General features: G+C 37.8%; 1 protein-coding gene and 1 long non-coding RNA gene across 3 annotated transcripts in view; one reads left to right on the top strand and one right to left on the bottom strand.

The window, feature by feature from the left end:
• The window catches only part of EXOC6B (exocyst complex component 6B), a 723575-nt gene that overhangs the window by 245716 nt on the left and 454239 nt on the right, over positions 1-23620 (bottom strand). For both annotated transcript variants that reach the window (XM_027554900.1, XM_027554901.1), the window contains exon 18: positions 9554-9733. In XM_027554900.1, coding sequence (XP_027410701.1) covers positions 9554-9733 — 180 coding nt within the window. The remainder of the gene's footprint in view (positions 1-9553; positions 9734-23620) is intronic.
• Positions 1-23620, top strand: part of LOC113901052 — a 104553-nt gene that overhangs the window by 74352 nt on the left and 6581 nt on the right. Inside the window, exon 2 of the long non-coding RNA XR_003513295.1 lies at positions 21098-21142. This is a non-coding gene — a long non-coding RNA (uncharacterized LOC113901052). The remainder of the gene's footprint in view (positions 1-21097; positions 21143-23620) is intronic.

Below are 23620 nucleotides of genomic sequence, written 5' to 3'. Positions count from 1 at the left end.
GGAGCTATTAGTAATTGCCCTCAGCTCTTCCCCGGGGATTCCCTGGTGGCTCAGATAGTAAAGAATCCACCTGCAATGCACAAGATCTGAGTTCAATCCCTGATTGGGAAGAAACCCTAGAGAAGGGAATGGCTACCCACTGTGGTATTCTTGCCTGGAGAATTCCATGGTCAGAGGAGCCTGCTGGGCTACAGTTCATGAGATCACAAAGAGTCAGACACGACTGAGCAACTAACACTTTCCTTCACTTTTCTTTCTTCCCCAGTAGCATACTGGACACCTTCCAACATCTTCCAGTGTCATCTTTTTGCCTTTTCATACTGTTCATAGGGTTTTCCAGGCAAGAATACTGGAGTGGATTGCTATTTCCTCCTCCAGTGGACCACGATTTGTCAGAACTCTTCACTATGACCCATCCATCTTAGGTGGTCCTGCATGGCATGGTTCATAGCTTCACTGAGTTACACAAATCACTTCATCACATCAAGGCTATAAGCCATGAAGGAAATTTCATTAAGTTCAGTTCAGTTCAGTCGCTCAGTTGTGTCCGACTCTTTGGGACCCCATGAATCGCAGCACGCCAGGCCTCCCTGTCCATCACCAACTCCTGGAGTTCACTGAGACTCATGTCCATCGAGTCAGTGATGCCATCCAGCCATCTCATCCTCTGTCATCCCCTTCTCCTCCTGCCCCCAGTTCCTCCCAGCATCAGAGTCTTCTCCAATGAGTCAACTCTTCGCATGAGGTAGCCAAAGTATTGGAGTTTCAGCTTTAGCATCATTCCTTCCAAAGAAATCCCAGGACTGATCTCCTTTAGGATGGACTGGTTGGATCTCCTTGCAGTCCAAGGGACTCTCAAGAGTCTTCTCCAACACCACAGTTCAAAAGCATCAATTCTTCAGCGCTCAGCCTTCTTCACAGTCCAACTCTCACATCCATACATGACTACTGGAAAAACCATAGCCTTGACTAGATGAACTTTTGCTGGCAAAGTAATGTCTCTGCTTTTGAATATGCTGTCTAGGTTGGTTATAACTTTTCTTCCAAGGAGTAATTGTCTTTTAATTTCATGGCTGCAGTCACCATCTGCAGTGATTTTGGAGCCCCCCAAAATAAAGTCTTACACTGTTTCCACTGTCTCCCCATCTATTTCCCATGAAGTGATGGGACCAGATGCCATGATCTTTGTTTTCTGAATGTTGAGTTTTAAGCCAACTTTTTCACTCTCCACTTTTACTTTCATCAAGAGGCTTTGTAGTTCGTCTTCACTTTCTGCCATAAGGGTGGTGTCATCTGCATATCTGAGGTTATTGAGATTTCTCCTGGCAATCTTGATTCCAGCTTGTGTGTCTTCCAGCCCCGTGTTTCTCATGATGTACTCTGCATATAAATTAAATAAGCAGGGTGACAATATACAGCCTTGACGTACTCCTTTTCCTATTTGGAACCAATCTGTTGTTCCATGTCCAGTTCTACCTGTTGCTTTCTGACCTGTATACAAATTTCTCAAGAGCCAGGTCAGGTGCTCTGGTATTCCCATCTCTTGAAGAATTTTCCACAGTTTATTGTGATCCACACAGTCAAAGGCTTTGGCATAGTCAATAAAGCAGAAATAGATGTTTTTCTGGAACTCTCTTGCTTTCTCGATGATCTAGCAGATGTTGGCAATTTGATCTCTGGTTCCTCTGCCTTTTCTAAAACCAGCTTGAACATTAAGTTAGATTAAGTTCATTAAGTTAGATTTCTATAAATGGGATTTCAGCATAATAGGTACACAAATTTTAAAACATTTATAAGAGACACTGAAAAATTAAGTACTAAGAAGACTATACCAATTTACACACCTACCACCAAAGTATCAGAATACATAGTTCCTGAAATACTAATCACAAATACTGAAGGCTGTCATTTCTTATTTACGTTTGGCAAATTTATAGGCAAAAATACCCCACAATGTTTATATATATATATATATATATATATATATATATATATATATATGTCATTATTAGAATTACATGCTTTATTCATGTTATTATTAGTCTTTGATTTTTCTCCTCTTCTGATTGCCTTAATACAACTTTTGCAAATTTTTCTTCAAGTTGTATCTTCCTCTGATTAAAATTGAAAGAATGTGTTATATTGTTATACATTATAGATATTAACCTTTGGGAATATTTACTATAAATGTTTTTACTGATAATCTTACATTCTATTTTCTAACTAATACCTTTTAGGAACATTATAAATAATTTTCTGTAGTCAAATTATTAACCTTTTCCTTAATGATTTCAGTCTTTGGTGTCATCCTTATGAGAGTAAGTCACTTTCAGATTATAGATATATTTGCTAATATTTTTATTGGTTTTCCCATAGTTTCTTTCTTTTTAAAAATATGAACATGCATTTGATCTAGAATTCATTTTGATATATGAGGTATAGACTTAATATTCTTTTTACCCAACAAGCAGACAGCATTGGTAACAGCAATTGCTAAATGCCATTTTTATCACATAGTAAGAAAGTGAAGTCGCTCAGTCATGTCCGACTCTTTGCGACCCCATGGACTGTAGCCTATCAGGCTCCTCCATCCATGGGATTCTCCAGGCACAAGTGCTAGAGTGGATGGCCATTTCCTTCTCCAGGGGATCTTCCTGATCCAGGAATCGGACCCGGGTCTCCCACATTGCAGGCAGACGCTTTACTGTCTGAGCCTCCAGGGAAGCCCGTATATTCTTTGAAATATTTATAGATATTTTCTTTAACTATCCCTTTATTCTATCAGTCCAGTCCTGTGTAGAAGGGATATTAATTATTTTCATTAATAATAACATTTCTATATTCAAAGGTACTACACTCATTAATTTTCTTTTCTATATTTTTTTTTGCCAAGTGTTATCCATTTTTGTCTCTGAATGAACTGTAGAATTATTTTGTTAAGATAACCCACCACCATCAAATTTACTTCGGATTCACTGCAGTTAGATTAATTTTGGAAAAACTACTATTCTCATCCTTGTTGTTCTGTCACTCAGTCGTGTCCACTCTTTGCGACCCCATAGACTGCAGCGTGCCATGTTTCCCTGTCCTTCACCATATGCAAGAGTTTGCTTAAACTCATGTCCATTGAGTCAGGGATGCCATGCAGCCATCTCGTCCTCTGTAGTCTCCTTCTCCTCCTGCCTTCAATCTTTCCCAGCATTAAGGTCTTTTCAACGAGTTGGCTCTTCACATAGGTGGCCAAAGTACTGGAGCTTCAGCTTCAGCATCAGTCCTTCCAATGAATATTCAGCATTAATTTCCTTTAGGATTGACAGGTTTGATTTCCTCGCAGTCCAAGGGACTCTCAGAAGTCTTTTCCAACACCACAGTTTGAAAGCATCACTTCTTCAGCACTCAGCCTTCTTTATGGTCCAACTCTCACATCCACACATGACTACTGGAAAAACCATAGCTTTGACTATATGGACCTTTTGTCGGCAAAATGATGTCTCTGCTTTTTAATACGCTGTCTAGGTTCATCATAGCTTTTCTTCCATGGAGTAAGTGTCTTTTTTGTTTTTTTAATTGTATTTTATTTTAAAACTTTACAATATTGTATTAGTTTTGCCAAATATCGAAATGAATCCACCACAGGTATACCTGTGTTCCCCATCCTGAACCCTCCTCCCTCCTCCCTCCCCATACCCTCCCTCTGGGTCAGTCACTGTCTGCAGTGATTTTGGAGCCCAAGAAAATAAAGTCTCTCACTGTTTCCATTGCTTCCCCATCTATTTGCCATGAAGTGATGAAACCAGATGCCACAATCCTTATTTTCTCATCCTAGAACCCTGCACATATCTGATCATAATAAAGTATCTTTTAAATTATTCTGTGACATGTTTTCCACAATGATGCTATACATGACTTGTTAAAATATACTCACAGAGACCTTATATAATATGCATCAATGGCAAATAGGATACTTTTAGGACAATATTTTCCATGAAGGTATTGCAAAGGTAAGAGAAGATGACCTGTTTTCTAAGTGTACTCTGTAACCAAAAGTTTTATTGGTCCTAATTATTTTTCAGTTGATTTTCTAGAGTTTTCAACCACACAATACTAACATAAGGATAATGATAAGATACATGGCTCATTGTAATATTTGAAATTTACTTCTCTTTTACCTTATTTTATAGAGCATCTAAAGTAATGGTGAGATGTCTTCACCATTCTTCTGATGTTGATGCAAATAAATATTCCTAGTGTTCCACTGTTAAATCTTTGGTTGCTGCTAAATTTCATATAGATGCTCTTTATCATGCTACTGAAATATAATATTTCTTGTATTTAAAACTTTTTAAAAAAATTTGAAAAGCAGGCTGGACGTTATATAATATCTTTTTAGAATTACATAAAGATGATCATATACTTTATCTCCTTCACCTAGTATTATAATAAATTATATTATTAGATTTTTAAATATCAAACTATCTCTGCATTTCTAGAGTAAATCCTACATACTAATGCTAAATTATTTTCTTGAAACATTCTGGAATAGATTTGCTAAATTTTTTTATTTATAATTGTGAGATTAATTTATAGTTTTGTCTTTTGGGCTACTTTCTCTGACTTTGGTATCAAGATAAAATGGCCTAGTTTTTTATAGGTAGTGCTTCCACCAAAAATTAGGAAAGGTAATTTAAAAATTTGGAGAAAACCAGAAGGCAAGGAAGTAATGAAAACGTAAGGGAATAAAATTGCAAAGAGGGCAGACCTGTTAAAGGTGAGCTGAGGATCTCAAGTTGTCCCTGGAGGCATTTGACAAACCTAGGAGTAGTAACAGACTGAAAATCTGGGTTAGGTCCAGGCAGAAAGCAACTGCCCTGGAGGAAAAAAAAAAAAAAAGAATCACTGAATTTTTGTTGCTTCCATGGGGCTGAAGTGCCAAAATTAGAGATCTCAGGGCCAGTTTTCTCAAGACATTTTCTGAATTCTAAAGCTATACAGCCGAGGAAAATAATAGTCTAAGCCAAAACCTTTCAAAAGCAAAGTAAGCTTTCCTGCAGTTTCACAATGTTTCAGAAAAAACAACTCACTAGTGGGAGTGTTCATAAGAATCACAGGTGGCAACTTGAAAGCTCTTGAGGGATTAATGAATTGATATCGACAGTCTCCAATCACAGTTTTTACTGTTAGCAATTGCTGATCTGAGTAAGACACCTACTCAAGATATTAGCCAAATTTTAAGACTGTAAAAAGCAGGAAGCTGAAGAGCTAAGTTTATATGAAAAGTGGAAATTTCCACAGTCCTCTTGGTACTGAAGAGACAATAATGTGCCAGGCTCTCATTAAAAGCTCTGAAGAACCACATCCTAGCAACAAATGTAAACCAAAGGTACAATACAACTGCAACCCAAGCTCAATCCAGACCAGTTCATAATTGGATTAAGGTGATGAGGTTCAAACCACAAACCACCCACTCATTTTAACTACTTAGTATGGGAAAGGACGAAACAATTCTGGTGGCAGAAGATATTATCTGGAACACCTATTAAAACATATTTTAAAAACAATGTCTACCATATACCAAAAAGTGATAGGACGAGATAGGACCATATGACTGAGAACAGCAACATCAACAATAAAACTCAGAAACAAATCTAACCAATATGTAGGTGAATTATATGTAGGCATTAATAAACATGTTTAAAACAACTGCAGAGGAGCAGGATCAAGATAGTGGATTAAGAGGACATGGAGCTCATATCCCCCCATGAACATACCAAAAAGACATCTACAAGTCTAAAAATTCTCACTGAAAACAAACTGGAAACTGACAGAAGACAGCTAGCATGAAAAAGGTTGGAAGAAAAATACACAAGTAATCAGGAAGGATGTGTTCCTGGGAGGTGACTCAGAGTAAAAGGGGGAATACACAGGTGGACACCTGCCCAGGGGAGTGAGCAGTGAGAGCCATAAATTAGATGCCCAAGTCTGGGGTCCTATGCAGGAGAGATAAGCTTTCTTGGCTGGTTTGAGGGCCACTGGCACTACTAGGAGGGCAGTGGGAAGTCTGCACTCCACTCATGAGGAGCACATTCATACCCCAAGACAGGGTGGAAAGAGGTATACTCCAGAGGCTGCCAGGTTTCCCACAACCACCTCAGTGTGTGACTCAGCCCAAGCTGAGCCAGTGCACCATGGCTATTCACATCTCAGCAGGGTATTAAATCTGGGGTGGTCATGACCAGGGAGAAAACTCGATCTTGGGAGGCAGAAGCAATCTGGTCTTTTGGGGGAGCCTGAGGGGTGGGGGGATGGGGTCATTGTTGATGCTTACTCAAGCAGAACATCACAAGCAACCCAGATCTCTCATGGTAGCACTCAAGCATAGCTCACCTCCTGACACACACTGAGAATCAACATAGGCAACAACACTATAATGTGGTTCCCGACAAGAGAGGGGGAGCTGGGACAGAGGGCAGTGATCAGCTGTGAGAGACAAAGAGGACTTGGACCTGTGGCTGAGTCAGAGCAGAGTAAGGGAAAAAATGTGGGATCCCATACAGGCAGCACATAAGAGGGGCTTAAGCCTCTGCCTCTAATCAACACAAGCCAAGAGCCCCCAAGGACCCAACTTACTTCAGCAGTTCCCACCACTCAGGTAAGGCTCCCAGTGTGGAAAAAATGGGAAACACATAGTTAAAGGGACAGAGCTGGCCCAGGCCAGGTGCTCAGGACTTCTGTTCCAGGAATTTGGAATCAGACCCCACCCCCATAGAGTGTTGATGCCCACTGAGCAGAGGGCAAGTCCCATTTCACACCCGGAACAGACCCTGGCTCCTCCCTCTGGAGCCCCACTCTCTACCAAGCTGATGCTATCAGCACAACCTGAGGAAAGCTATCACTGTGACTTGTTTCCCGTCAAATGCAGCTCTCACACCAAAGGCACAGGGCACACATCGGGTTGTTGCCACATAGAACACCCCTTCAAGATCACAACAGGTAACTGTTTCACCTAAACTCATAGAAACAGATAAGTTAAGCAAAATGTAACGGCAGAAGAGCCATTATCAATTGAAAGAACAAGAAAACACACCTGAAAAAATAATAAAACATAAATAATTCATCTGATAAAGAATTCAAACCACTGGTTATAAAAAACGTTAATTGAATTAGGGGAAAGACTATATCTACAAAGTGATAATTTTAATAAAAAAACTAGAAACTATTTAAAAAGACCCAATAATAAAAGAGGAATTCAATAGTTGAAATTAAAAACACACTAGGAAAAATGAAAAGCAAACTAATTGATACAGAGGAACATGTAAGTGATCTGGTAAAATAGAGGAAATCGCCCAATCTGAACAGTTAAAAAAAAAAAAAAGAGCAAATTGTAAAAATTCAAAACAGTCTGAGAGTTCTCTGGTATATACTACTAAAGAAAAGTCAGCAAAACCACAAGGGAAGATACAAAGGGAAGAAAAAATGAACAGCGAACTATAAGAACAATCAGAAAACAAGCGACAAGATGGCAGTAACTATATACCTACCAATAATTGCTTTAAATATCAGTGGACAAATGCTCCAATTAAAAGATATAGGGTGACAGATTAAATGAAAAGAAAAGACCCTTCTACATGCTGCTTAAGAGATTCACTTCAAAGTAAGATACACATATAGGAAGAATGTGAGGAAATGAAAATGGTATTTCATGCAAAGAGAAACAATAAGAAACCCAAGGTAACAATACTTGCTTCAGATGAAATAGACTTTAAAACAAAGGCTATAACAAAACACCAAGAGGGGTATTATTCCACGATAAGGGGATCGATACAAGACAAGGATATTATATGCATTAATATGCACACCGCAAGGGTACCTAAATATTTACAGACACGAAGGGAGAAATTGACAATAATACCATAACAAAAGAGGACTTCACATCTCACTTGGGCTTCCCTTGTGGCTCAGTGGCAAAGAATCTGCCTGCAAATGCAGGAGACATGAGTTTGATCCCTGGGTCTGGAAGATCCTCTGGAGAAGGAAATGGCAACCCACGCTAGTATTCTTGCCTGGGAAATCTCATGGACAGAGGAGCCTGGCAGACTATAGCCCATAGGGCTGCAACAACACCACCTCACTTACATCAGTGAACACACCATCTAGACAGAAAATTTATCATGTAACAGTAGTCTTAACTAACACACTTGAACAGTTAAAAGCTATTGACAGGACATTTCATCCAAAAGTACCACAATATACATTCCTTCCAAGTATAGACGAAACATTCCCCAGGTCAGATCACATGCTAGGCCACAAAATAAGTCAGAACAAATTTAAGGAGATAGATATTATATCAGGCATCTTCCCCCATTACAATTGTATAAAGTTAGAAATCAATTACAGGAAGAAAAATGGGAAAAGCACAAATGTGAAGACTAAACTACATCTTACTAAAAAACCAACTAATTGAATAAGAAATCAAAGAGGAAATCAGAAAACCAGTTCTGATAAAGGAAAATGGAAACACAAAACTCCAAAAATCTATGGCATGCAGAAGGCAGTATTTAAGAGGGAAGTGTACAGCAGTGCAGGCCTTTCTCAAGAAATAAGTAAAACCTCAAATAAAGTACCTAACCCACCACTGTTTTAAAAATTAGAAAAAGATGAACAAAGTCCAGTCATCAGAAGGAAGGAAATAATAAAGATTAGAGAGAAAATGAATAAAACAGAGATCAATAAACAATAGGGAATCAATAAACCAGAGGGAAAGAGGGAGGGGCAAGACAGGAGAAAGGGGTGAAGAGACACAAACTACTGTGTATCAAACAGATAGGCAACAAGGATATACATACAGCACATGGAATTATAGCCATTATCTTACAGTCTGTAAAAACACTGAAACACTATGCTGTAAACTTGAAACCAATATAATGTAACTTTTCTTCTGGCTATGCTGTGAGAAATGTGGGATCTTTAGTTCCCCAGTGAGGGGTCAAACTCGTGCCCCCTGTATTGGGAGCAAGGAATCTTAATCTCTGGACCACCAAGGAAGTTCCTAATATAATACTGCAAATAAATTATACTTTAATTTTTAAAAGACTGTGATACATATGCTTAAGAAAATAGAGAAAAGATAGACAAATAGAAAAATCTTGGAGAATTTTACCAGAGAATTTGAGGATACTAAAAAAAAAATTAAATCAACATTATAGAATTAAAAGATACATATAGAAAATTCTAACTCCTAATTTTCTATTTTACTTCCACCAAGGCATCCATCATGTGTTGTACTAATTACCTTGAAGTTAGTAGGGATATATAAGCAGACATAATATTAGGAATCATTTCCAGAATAAACAAAATGCAAATGTCAATGAAAAAAAGAAGTCTTAGAATAAGATGGAAGAAGTCTGTAAATATTGTTAAGGGATAATTATAATGTGAGATTTTATACCCATTGCTTCCTGGCTAGTTACAGCAGAAACAAACATCTTTCACCAACCTAGATTTTAAGAAATCCTTTTTCTATATGACGGAGAAAATACAAGCAATTGTCACTTACAGGAAGGTGCGTGAATACAGCAAAGGTGCTACGTAGAAAGGCAATGAGGTCCACTAGATAGTCACTAGCTTTGCTGCCCAAATCTCCTGTCATCCAGTCATAGTCAGCCAGCTGTAGAAACTGGTCAATCTTCTGGTTTAAGTTGGTATAAATCTCTTCTTCAGCTGCATGTCTGGCATCCTGTGATATATGAAATTTTAATAATCATTCAGAATTGCATTACAAACAAAGCAGAAATTTCTGCTTGGAAACATCTCAAACTGAGTAACATAATTGAGAATATCAAGTAATATTACAGTCTCCATTAATTTTTCTTTTTTCCAAAAGCTCAGTAGAATCTTTTCAATTTATGTCTGCAAAACAAGCTATTATTTAGATTTACCAAATAAGAAACTGCCTTCACTACTCTCAGCTATCTGCATCCTTTTTACTTTCTTATCCATCAAACTATACTCAACTATCTATCAAACAAACTATCAAAACCAGACTCATTCTCAGGATCCTGTTCTCTTCTCTTCTCTTCTGGGATTCCAAGAACCTCTCTCCTGACAATACCAACCTCTCTTAAAATTGCTAGTCTCTTCACTTTCCTTATTGTAGGTTTCCTGAAGTTCCAAATTTAATGCTCTTTGTTTCCACTAGTTACCATCCCAGCTTTCTAGATTCTTTATAATGAAGTTTCTCCAAAAATGGGCACATATTTACAAAAATTAACAATTTCAGGCTAATTAACAATAGTCCTGAAAAGTACTTAATTTCAGGCTAATTAACAATAGTCCTGAAAAGTACTTAAACAATAACAAAAAATGTTCCTAAATCAAGCAAGTTTGAGAAACCCTATTTAAAAGAGTTGTGATGTACAGTGGCATATAAAAGGTGCTAAGAAGTGTCATGGGACTAAGGCTCCAAGAAAAACATTTTTAGGGCAAAGCAGTCTAAACTGAAACGCTAACAATCCATCAACATGGATTGGTCCAGGGTAATTCGCCAGGCTACCATATCTAATATTCATTTTTCAGGCTGATCTTACTTGACCATCCTCTGTTAAACATTCTCTGCTATAACCCTGTTCCTTTTTGGCTTTCAGGACATAGTTTTTCTTTTACTTTTCTGGCCTCTAATCCTCTCACTTTTGCTGAGTGATTTCATCACCTCCTATGCCTTTCACTCACCATCTCTGTCCAAGCCCATTCTTGTTAAAGACACGTATAACTGATTGTTTCCTGCATTATGGTTCACAGAAACTTTAAATATTATTCCAAGTCCAGGACTAGAATAATTATAATCCGACTGCAAGGAGATCCAACCTGTCCATCTTAAAGGAGATAAGTCCTGAGTGTTCATTGGTAGGGCTGATGTTGAAGCTGAAACTCCAGTACTTTGGCCACATGATGCGAAGAGCTAACTCATTGGAAAAGACCCTGATGCTGAGAAAGATAGAGGGCAGGAGGAGAAGGGGACGACAGAGGATGAGATGGTTGGATGGTATCACCGACTCGATGGACATGGGTTTGGCTGACTCCGGGAGTTGGTGATGAACAGGGAGGCCTGGCGTGCTGAGGTTCATGGGGTCACAAAGAGTCAGACACGACTGAGTGACTAAACTGAACCACTCAAGGCAGAGATCTAAGCAACATATTAGATTCCACTGATTCCTCCATAGTCAGTCACTATGTCCTATAAATTCTAACCTCCAAATTTTATGCTAACTCATAACCTCTTCTCCATTTTCACCTTTTTAATACCTGCATAATTTTGCAAGGTATTTACATACTCTAATATAGGCACTGACTATGTTTACTTATATGAACAGTTTCAAGAACATTTCTCTGATTACTTGCTTATTTACTTGCTTGTATGATAATCTAATGTTGTCCTTGAATTCCCATTTTACTAAATTTTCTTTTAATAAGCATTATTTTCTAGAAAATCTGGCTTGAAGAAAACTTGAGCAGAAAGCACAGAGCATTCGCAGATGCTGCATCCCTGTCTCCCTCCTGTTTCCCCAATTAAAAAACCCGTGAGTGAGTGCGGAACATTTGTTACGACAGATGAACCAATAACAATATTTTATTATTAAATAAAGTCTATAGTTTGCACCAGATTTTATTATTCATGTTGTACAGTTCCATGGGTACTTACAAATGGGTAATGCCATGTATTCACCATTACAGTCAGAATCATATGGAAGAGTTCTCTTGCCCTAAAAATCCACTCTGCTCTAACTATCCCTACCTTGCTTATCCCCCAAATCTTGGAAATAATTGATCATTTTACTTTCTCCAAAATTTTAACTTTATTGAGTGTCTTATACTGAGAATCATGTATGTAGCTTTTCAAATTGCCTTAATTCACTTAGCAATGTGCAGTTAATTTTCCTCCAGGTCTTCTGTGGCTTGATAGTTCACTCCTTTTCATCACTGAATAATATTTCATTGTCAGGATACATCACAGTTTTTCTACTCATTCACCTACTGAAGGACATCTTGGTAGTCTTCAAATGCAGGCAATTATTAGCAATGCTGCTGTGGCCATTCATGTGTAAGTTTTTGTGTGGATTAAGACTTCAATTCACCCCTCACCAAGGAACATGATTGATCAATTGCATAGGAAGACTATTTCTGTTTAGCCTTGTAAGAAACTGACAAACTGTCTTCCAAATAACATTACCATTTTGCATTACCAGAGGATGAGATGGCTGGATGGCATCACCAACTCAAAGGACATGAGTCTGAGCAAGCTCTGGGAGTTGGTGATGGACAGGGAAGCCTGGCGTGCTGCAGTCCAAGGGGTTGCAAAGAGTCAGACACAGCTGAGCAACTGAACTGAACTTTGCATTACCACCAGCAATGAATGAGAAAGCTGCTATTGCTCCAGCAATTGTTGTTACTATTTTGGGTTTTAGTCATTTTAAGAACTATACAATGGTGTCTAACTGTTGTTTTAATTTATAATACCCTTTCCATGCTTTGGTGTGATATCTGTTCAGATCTTTTGCCCATTTTTAGAGTGAACCCATATTAAACCCAGTTTTAAATTTTGTTATTGTTGAGTTTTACCAGTTTTTTTATATTTTAGATATAAATCCTTTATTAGATAAGCCTTTTACAAATATTTTATGATTGTCTTTTCATTTTCTTAATAGTATCTTTTCTACAGCAGAAGTTTTTCATTTTAATGAAGTCCAACTTAGTATTCTCTTTGATGGATCATGTTTTGGTTGTTGCACCTTAAAAGTTTCAGTGGAGAATGAAAAGTTGGCTTAAAGCTCAACATTCAGAAAACGAAGATCATGGCATCTGGTCCCATCACTTCATGGCAAATAGATGGGGAAACAGTGGAAACAGTCTCAGACTTTATTTTTTTTTTGGGCTCCAAAATCACTGCAGATGGTGACTGCAGCCATGAAATTAAAAGATGCTTACTCCTTGGAAGGAAAGTTATGACCAACCTAGATAGCATATTCAAAAGCAGAGACATTACTTTGCCAACAAAGGTCTGTCTAGTCAAGGCTATGGTTTTTCCAGTGGTCATGTATGGATGTGAGAGTTGGACTGTGAAGAAAGCAGAGCACCGAAGAATTGATGCTTTTGAACCATTGTGTTGGAGAAGACTCTTGAGAGTCCCTTGGACTGCAAGGAGATCCAACCAGTCCATCCTAAAAGAGATCAGCCCTGGGTGTTCACTGGAAGGACTGATGCTGAGGCTGAAACTCCAATACTTTGGCCACTTCATGCAATTGGAAAAGACCCTGATGCTGGGAGGGATTGGGGGCAGGAGGAGAAGGGGACGACAGAGGATGAGATGGCTGGATGGCATCACCAACTCACCGATGGACGTGAGTCTGAGTGAACTCCGGGAGTTGGTGATGGACAGGGAGGCCTGGCGTGCTGCGATTCATGGGGTCACAAAGAGTTGGACATGACTGAGCGACTGAACTGAACTGAACCTTAAAAGTTTCATAGTCAAGGTCAGCAACATTTCCCTTTATATTATCTTCTAGGAGTTTTATTGTGTTGTGTTTTACCTGTAAGTCTGTGATCCCTTTTGTGTTAATCTTTAAGTCAATTAACTCAAATTTTCTTGAGTTTAATTCAAACTGAAATTTTTTTTTCAAGAGAAAGGTGATACAGATGTATACTTAGAGCTGATTCACATTGCTGTACAGCAGAAAACAATACATTTTATAAAGAAATCATCCTGCAATTAAATTTTTTAAAAATTTCAGGAGAAAAATCCTCAAAATTTTAACTCAATTTTGAAGTGTAACATCTGTGTTTAGATTTCTTTCTTTTTCTTTTGCATGTGGATGACAAGTTGTTTCAAGCCATTTATGGAAAAGCTTTTCATTTTCCCATTAAACTGAGTTTATTCCACGTCAACAATCAATTGATTATATTTGTGTGAGTCTATTTCTGGGCTACCTATTCTGTTCCTTTGATTGAATTATTTATTTATTTTTTACCATTATCACATTGTCTTGTCACTGTAGCTTTAGAGTAAATCTTGAAGTCAAGGAGTGTCAGTTCTCGAACACTGTTCTTCTCTGTCAATACTGTGTTGGCTGTACTGGGTGTTTTGCATTTCCATATAAAATTCAGAAACAATTTGCCAATATCCACAAAATGATATTTGCTGGAATTTTGACTGGGACTGAATCTTTATATTAAGTTGAAAACAACTGATATATTCATAAAATACTAAATCTACTTATCCATGAATACTTATAAATCATATATCTCCATTATTTAGATCTTACTTTTTTGACTACTTTGTATCAGAGTTTTAAAGATTTCCTCATATAGATACTGTTTTTTTTTGTTAGATTTATGCATATTTCTATCCTACTTCAATGCTAATCTAAATAGTATTGCATTTTCAATTACAAATGCGTTATTCATTACTGATACAAAGACCAAATGACTTTTGTATATCACTTTTATAATCTGAACCTTTCATTACTTCCAGTAGTCTTTTTGTTATTGTTAATCCTTTTATAGTTTCTACGTTGTCAATCATGTCATTTGTAACTGAGATCAGCTTTATTTCTATCTTCCCAATCTTTAAGGGGCTTCCCTTGTGGCTCAGTAGTAAACAACCTGCCTGCCAGTGCAAGAGACGCAGGTTTGATCCCTGGTTTGGGAAGATCCCCTGAGGAGGAAATGGCAACCCATTCCAGTATTCTTGCCTGGGAGATCCATGGACAGAGGAGCCTGGTGGGTGACAGTCCATGGGGTCACAGAGTTGGACAGACTCAGTGACTAAACAGCAACATCCAATTTGTAAATCTTTGATATCAAGGTTTACTGAGCACTGAAGAAGACTGGCATGAAAGAACAACCCTGCCTTCTTTTCCCATGATTTTAACAGGAAAGTTTCTAGTTTCTCATCAGCAGGTATGAAGTTATTTATAGGACTCATGCAGATGTACTCTGTCAAGTTGAGGAAATTTCCCCCCCTGCCCCTATTAAAGTTAGCTGAGATGTTTTATCATGAATAGCTGTTGGATTCTGTCAACACATTTTCTACATTTATTGATATGATTCTATTAATCTAATTGTTCTGTATGCAGCCCATTGATGTGATGAATACATTACTTGATTTCTGATGCTGAATAAGCCTTGAAGAACTAGAATAAATCCCACTTGGCTGTCATGTATAATTCTGATACATTATTGGACTCAATTTAATAATATTTTGTTGAGGATTTTATATCAATGTTCATGAGAACTACTGTTCTGTAGTTTTCCTCTCATACAATGTCTGGTTGGTATTAGGATAATACTGAACTCATACAACGAGTTAGGGCTCCCCAGGCGCCTCAGTGGGAAAGAATCCACCTGCCAATGCAGGAGCTGCAGGAGATGTGGGTCTGATCCCTGGGTCAGAAAGATCTCCTGGAGAAGGAAACAGCAACCTACTCCAGTATTCTTACCAGAATAATCCCATGGACAGAGGAGCTTGGCAGGCTACAGTCATAAAAAGTGGGACATGACTGAGCAACTGAGCATACATGCATGCCTACAATGAGTTAGGTAGTACTTCCTCTGCTTATGCTTCCTAGAAAATATTATAGAGAAGGGGTGAAATTTCACCCTTAAATATTAGATAGAGTTTTTTTGGCTTAATTTGGATATAATTGAGAGGCTACAAGATATTTAAAATGTACTACATAATGATTAAATATACGGACACACTGCAAAAAGATTCCCCACATCAAGTTAATTAACACACATCATCACCTCACATATTTACTTTTTTGTGTAAGAACATTTTAGTTCTACTCTCATAGCACGTGTACACGCTAAGTCACTTCAGTCATGTCTGACTCTTTGTGACCCTATGGACCATAGCCCGCCAGGCTCCTCTGTCCATGGGATTCTCCAGGCAAAGAATACTGAGGTGGGTTGCCATGCCCTCTTCTAGGGAATATTCCCCACCCAAGGATCTAACTCTTGACTCATGACTCTTGCATTGGCAGGCGAGTTCTTTACCACTAGCACCATCTGGCGGAGAAGGCAATGGCACCCCACTCCAGTACTCTCGCCTGGAAAATCCCATGGATGGAGGAACCTGGTAGGCTGCAGTCCATGCAGTTGCGAAGAGTCGGACACGACTGAGCGACTTCACTTTCACTTTTCACTTTCATGCATTGGAGGAGGAAATGGCAACCCACTCCAGTGTTCTTGCCTAGAGAACCCCAGGGACTGCGGGGCCTGGTGGGCTGCCGTCTATGGGGTCGAACAGAGTCGGACACGACTGAAACGACTTAGCAGCAGCAGCAGCACCATCTGGGAAGTCCCTATTCTCTTAGTAATCACCATTAGTATAATACAGTGCAATCAACTACAGTCACATTGTTATACACTAGGTGCTCAAACTATTCATCTTACAATTGAAAGTTTATAGTCTTTTATCAGCCTCTACTTCTGTCACCCAACAGTCCTGGCAATAATTTTTCTATTCTCTATTTCTATGAGTTCAACTTCTTTTCAGATTCTACATATAAATGACACCATGAAGTTTTTGTCCTTCCTTATCTGATTTATTTCACTTAGCATAATACCTTCCAGGTTCATCCATGTTTTTGCAGTACTTCCTTCCTTCTATTTTATAGCTGAATAATATTCCATTGTATGTATGGTGTGTGTGCACGTGTGTGTGTGTGTGTAATTTAGCCATTCATCCATTAGACACTTAGGTTGTTTCCAATCTTCACTATTTTAATTAATGTAATAATGAACTTGAGAGTATACATAACTCTTCAAGATAATGATTTTGATTCCTTTGAAAAGATACCAAGAAGTAGACTTGCTGGATCATATAGTAACTCTGTTTTTAATTTTTTGAGAAACTTCCATATTGTTTTCCACAGTGGCTGTATCAGCTTACATTCCCACCAACAGTATACAAGGGTTCCCTCTTCTCCAAATCCTTTGCAGCATTTGTCATCTATGCTTTTTTCTTTAATAAAAAGAAAGTTGATTTACAGTGTTATATTAGTTTCTTATGTAAAGTGATTCAGCCAAGTATGTGTGTGTGTGTGTGTGTGTTTACACAAACTCACACATATATATATTCCTTTCCACATGTTTTATTACAAGATACTGAATACAGTTTCCTGTGCTATGCAGTAAGACCTTGTTATTTATTTATTTTATATATTGCAGTTTGTATCTACTGGTCCCAAACTCCTAATTTATAGCTCCCCCATCCCCTTTCCCCTTTGGTATCATAAATTTATTTTCAGTGTCTGTGGCTCTAGTTCCTGTTTTGTAAATAACTTCACACAGAAGTCCCACTTGTTTATTTTGTATTTTATTGCCTTTCCTTTTGTTGTAAATTCCAAAAAATCACTTCCTAGATCAATGTCAAAGAAGTTACACATTAAGTTTTCTTCTAGGAGTGTTATGGATTCAGTCTTACATTCAAGTTTATAATCCATTTTGTGTCAATCTGTGCCTATGATATAAGATAGAGATCCAGTTTCATTCTTTCTGCATATGGCTATCCAGTTTTACCAAAACCACTTATTGAAGACACTATCCTTTCCTCATTGTATTTCTTGGCCCTTTTGTCATAAATCACTTGACCATATATGTATGGGAGATCCCATATATGTATTGGAGATATATACAAGTGATATATGTATTGGCGATCCCATCTGTTTCATTGATAAATATGTTTGCTTTTATACCAATACCATATTGTTTAGATTACAATAGCTTTATAATATAATTTGAAATCATGAAGTGTGATTCTTCCAGCTTTGTTCTTCCTCATGATTGTTTTGAATTTCCAGAGTTTGTTGAACTTTCATACAGATTTTAATATTGATTTTTAAGTTTCTATAAAAATATCATACTATTAAAAATAATCATTTTGATAAGGATTGCATTGAATCTGCAGGTCATTTTGGATAGTCTGGATATTGGTAACATATTAATTCTATTTTGAAAAGCTATTAATTATTGATTCAATTTCTTCAATAGATATAAGGGTACTTAGAGTATCATTTTTTGAGTTTTGGTAAATTGTGTCTTTGAAATAATTTGTTCAATTTATGTAGACTATCAATTTGTGGGTACAGAGTTGTTCATAATATGCCCTTGTTAATCTTTTAATCCACTGAATCACTAGTGATGGCCCCTTTTTTATTTATGATATTAATAACTTGTGTCTTCTCTCTTTTATTATTGGTCAGCCTAACTCAAAGTTTATCAATTTTATTGATGCTTCTAAAAATCTGTATTTGATTTCATTGGTTTTCTCCTTTGCCTTTCTGTTTTCTTTTTTTTTTTTTTTTATTATTTAACTTACAATATTGTATTGGTTTTGCCCTACATTAAAATGAATCGGCCACAGGCACACACACATTCCCCATCCCGAACCCTCCTTCCCCCTGCCTTTCTGTTTTCAATGATTTCTATTCTAACTTTCTTTTCTTCTGGCTATTTCAGATTTAATTAGTTCTTCCTTCCCTAGTTTCCTAAAGCAGAATCTTAGATTATTGACTTTGAAATTTCTTATTTTCTGATTTATGTGATTAATGCTGTAAATTTCTCTATCAGCAGTGCTTTCACTGATGCCACAAATTTTAATAAGTTACACTTTATTTTAGGCTTCCTTGGTGGCTCAGATGGTAAAGAGTCCACCTGCAATGTAGGAGACCTGGGTTTCGATTGCTGGGTTGGGAAGATCCCCTGGAGAAGGGAATGGCTACCCACTCCAGTTTAGCTGCCTGGAGAATTGCTTGGACAGAGGAACGGGCTACAGTTCATGGGGGTCATATAAAATAATTTGAAGTCTTTCTTAATCTCTCTTGAAAAAAATTTTTTTGGACTCGTGTTTTTCTAAAGTGTGTAGGTTCATCTCCAAATATTTGAGGATTTTCTATCTATCTTTCTATTATTTATTTCTAGAGTTTAATACCATTTGGCCTGAGAGCAAGTTTCATATGATTTTTATTCTTTAAAATTTTTAAGATGTGTTTTAATACCCAGAACATAATCTGTGTTGGTGAACGTTCTTATGACTTTTGAGAAGAATATGTATTATGTTGTTATTAGATGAAATATTCTACAAATGTCAATTTGATCCAGCTGATCGATAGCACCATTCAGTTAAACCCCAGCCTTACTAATTTTCTGCTAATAATCTGTCAATTGCTGATAGAGGGGTTTACTAAGAGACTTTACCAGGAAGAGATGTGGTCTTACATAAGCTGGTATTGTTGCTCAGTTGCTAAGTCGTGTCTGACCCCTGGCAGCCGCATGGACTGCAGTGCACCAGGTTCCTCTGTCCCTCACTATGTCTCAGTGTTTGGTCAAATTCAAGTCCACTGAGTTGGTCATTGCAATCTAACCATCTCATCCTCTGTCACCCCTTCTCCTTTACCCTTCATTCTTTCTTAGCATCAGAGTCTTTTCCAATGAGTTGGCTTTTCACATCAGGCAGCCAAAGTTCTGGAGCTTCAGCTTCAGCATGAGTCCATCCAACAAATACTCAGAGTTAATTTCTTTTAGGATTGACAGGTTTGATCTCCTGGAATACAAGGGACTCTCAAAAGTATTCTTCGGCACCATAATTGGAAAGGATCAATTCTTTGGCACTAAGCCTTCTTTATGATCCACCTCTCACATCTGTACTTGACTGCTGGAAAAACTATAGTTTTGACTGTATGGATCTTTGTTGGCAAAGTGATTTCTCTGCTTTTTAATATGCTGGCTAGATTTGTCATAACTTTTCTTCTAAGGAGTAAGGGTCTTTTAATTTCATGGCTGCAGTCACCATCTGCAGTGATTCTGGAGCCCAAGAGAATAAAATCTGTCTTATATATTAATAAATACCTTTTTAAATACTCATGCCTTTTTTCTCAGTTGATCTATTACAGTAGTGAATAATTTTATATAATTTTCTAGTACTAATCATCATTGCATATCATAACCTATTTATTTATTTATTTATTTATTTATTATTATTATTATTTATTATTAATTATTTATTTATTTATTTATTGCATTATCATAACCTATTTATCCCTATTTTCTATGCACTTCCAGATCTTGTTTGATATTTTATTATTTATGATTTTCACATAATATTTGTCTTTAATTGTTCAGGGCTTTTTGTGGTTTCTCTAGTTTTTGAATCATTGCTAAGTTGACTTCACAAAAATTAACTGACATATTTTCCTTTTTTCTCTATAGTCTAGAGTATGTTAAATTATACAGACGTTATCTGTTTCATGAAAGCATAAATGAATTCCCTTATAAAATCATGCGACTCCATCCTCTTTTCAAGAAATACTTAACAATATTTTCATGTCTTTCATAGTTATGCCGATCTTCTGTATTTTCTTGTATCATTTATTAATCACACATTTTCTAATAGATCTTCAAATTTATTAGCATAGAGTTATACAACATATGCTGGAGATATATTTCATTTCTTCTGATTATGAATTTCAAGTAACTGTGATTTATTTATTCCTTGCTTTTTCCTTCTGTTCTCCTTTCCTTTCTGCTCTTTATCCTTTTCTCAATACTTCCTTCCTGTCTCCTTCTTTCCTTCCTTCCTTTTTTTTTTTTAACATTTATTTGTTTATTTGGCTGACTCAGGTCTTAGTTGTGGTGCATGGAGTTAGCTTAGTTGCTCCGAGGCATAGGGACTCTAGTTCCCCAACCAGGGATTGAATTCGCATTCCCTGCACTGCAAGGAGGACTCCTAACAATCGGACCACCAGGGAAGTGTCCTTTTCCTTCCTTCTAATTAAGCAAAATAAACAATTATTTTTTAAATTGTGACATACCCTTGCTTAAAGTCTCTCAAAGATTTTATTAGGATGAAATCCAAATTATCTATCATCATAAAGCACAGTGCTTCACATACTGACATTTACCTACTTCTATAAGTCATTGCTACCCTTATTTGACATGGAACATGTACAATTTTATTTCATTATTTCATTTTTGTACATGAAGTTGCCTCACCTAAAAATGTCTCTTATCCCTTCCTCATCCTTTCTCTGGATACATTCTGCAGGTCCAAAGATACTCCTGTTGGACACCTCCTACTAAGCCTTTTCTGGTAAGTCCTCCTTGAAAGTTTCATACCTGGGATAAGTACCATTCACCTCTTCTAGATCTGTTAAAGTTGATTTTCCTTAGAGCTCAAACCTCATAGTTTTTCTTTGGTTGTTGCTATTCAGTTGCTAAGTCTGACTTAGCAAGAGTCTGACTCTTTGCAACCCTGTGGACTGCAGGCTTCCCTGTTCTTCCGCTTTTCTTTATCTATATTCAATTCCCAGCAGAAAGCCAGCTCCATGGTATTAAATACCATCTTTATATATATATAAGTTTTAAAGTTTTATGTACAACTATGAAGGAAATGGCACCCCACTCCAGTGTTCTTGCCTGGAGAATCCTAGGGACGGGGGAGCCTGGTGGGCTGCCGTCTATGGGGTCGCACAGAGTCGGACACGACTGAAGTGACTTAGCAGCATGACTTTATCCTGTCAAATTAATATCTCAATGATAAATGACTACTAAATACTTCAAACATAATATATTAAAAATGGAAATCTTGATTCTACTGCCACTCCCCAAACCTGTTATTTTCTCACTGTTCCCTATCTTAGGTAACAGCATCACTACTCATCTAGTTTGCTTAGCTTAAATATCTTAGAATAATTTTTGACTCCATGCTTTCTCTTATAACCTCATACCCAATCTAGCTGTAAAACTTGCCATCTCTACCTTCAAAAATATTTCTTTACACTTCTGTCCCTGCCACTATAGTCCAGATGATCAGTCTCTCTTACCTAGACTATTGTAATGACCTTCCGACTGGGCGCCTTCTTCCACTCTTCTTGACCTATCATATATTTTCCACATTGCCACCAGTGTTACCCATTATAAAATCAGGTTATCACCACCATTTCCAGTCTTCTTATGGCCTCACATTTCATTTCAAATAAAATAAAAAATACTTGCTGCTGCTGCTAAGTCACCTCAGTCATGTCCGACTCTGTGTGACCCCATAGACGGCAGCCCACCAGCTCCCCCATCCCTGGGATTCTCCAGGCAAGAACACTGGAGTGGACTGCCATTTCCTCCTCCAATGCATGAAAGTGAAAAGTGAAAGGGAAGTCGCTCAGTCGTGTCCGACTCTTAGCGACCCCATGGACTGCAGCCCACCAGGCTCCTCCGTCCATGGGATTTTCCAGGCAAGAGTACTGGAGTGGGGTGCCATCGCCTTCTCCTTACTGTGGCCTAAAATCCAGAAATCATATGATTCGAAATCCTGTCTCTTACCATTCCTACCACAAATGATACATACAGCATTGCCAGACTGACCCCTCTGCATACTGATCACCTTAACTACATAATACCTTCTACTATGGGTAACCCAAGATGGGCGGGTCATGGTGGAGAGGTCTGACAGAATGCGGTCCACTGGAGAAGGGAATGACAAACCACTTCAGTATTCTTGCCTTGAGAAGGCCATAAACAGTATGAAAAGGCAAAATGATAGGATACTGAAAGAGGAACTCCCCAGGTCAATAGGGGCCCAATATGCTACTGGAGATGGGTGGAGAAATAACTCCAGAAAGAATGAAGGGATGGAGCCAAAGCAAAAACAATACCCAGCTGTGGATGTGACTGGTGATAGAAGCAAGGTCCGATGCTGTAAAGAGCAATATTGCATAGGAACCTGGAATGTCAGGTCCATGAATCAAGGCAAATTGGAAGTGGTCCAACAAGAGATGGCAAGAGTGAATGTCGACATTCTAGGAATCAGTGAACTAAAATGGACTGGAATGGGTGAATTTAACTCAGATGACCATTATATCTACTACTGCGGGCAGGAATCCCTCAGAAGAAACGGAGTAGCCATCATGGTCAACAAAAGAGTCCGAAATGCAGTACTTGGATGTAATCTCAAAAACGACAGAATGATGTCTGCTCGTTTCCAAGGCAAACCATTCAATATCACAGTAATTCAAGTCTATGGCCCAACCAGTAACACTGAAGAAGCTGAAGTTGAACGGTTCTATGAAGACCTACAAGACCTTTTAGAACTAACACCCAAAAAAGTTATTCTTTTCATTATAGGGGACTGGAATGCAAAAGTAGGAAGTCAAGAAACACCTGGAGTAGCAGGCAAATTTGGCCTTGGAATACGGAATGAAGCAGGGCAAAGATTAATAGAGTTTTGCCAAGAGAATGCACTGGTCATAGCAAACACCCCCTTCCAACAACACAAGAGAAGACTCTACACATGGACATCACCAGATGGTCAACACTGAAATCAGATTGATTATATTTTTTGCAGCCAAAGATGGAGAAACTCATTGCAGTCAACAAAAACAAGACCAAGAACTGACTGTGGCTCAGACCATGAACTCCTTATTGCCAACTTCAGACTTAGATTGAAGAAAGTAGGGAAAACCACTAGACCATTCAGGTATGACCTAAATCAAATCCCTTATGATTATACACTGGAAGTGAGAAATAGATTTAAGGGACTAGATCTGATAGATAGAGTGCCTGATGAATTATGGAA

This window comes from Bos indicus x Bos taurus, chromosome 11 (genome assembly GCF_003369695.1).
Source record: "Bos indicus x Bos taurus breed Angus x Brahman F1 hybrid chromosome 11, Bos_hybrid_MaternalHap_v2.0, whole genome shotgun sequence".
In the NCBI taxonomy this organism is placed as follows: Eukaryota; Metazoa; Chordata; class Mammalia; order Artiodactyla; family Bovidae; genus Bos; species Bos indicus x Bos taurus.
The sequence above is the reverse complement of the archived record's forward strand: the minus strand, read 5'-3'. Positions and strand labels throughout refer to the sequence as shown.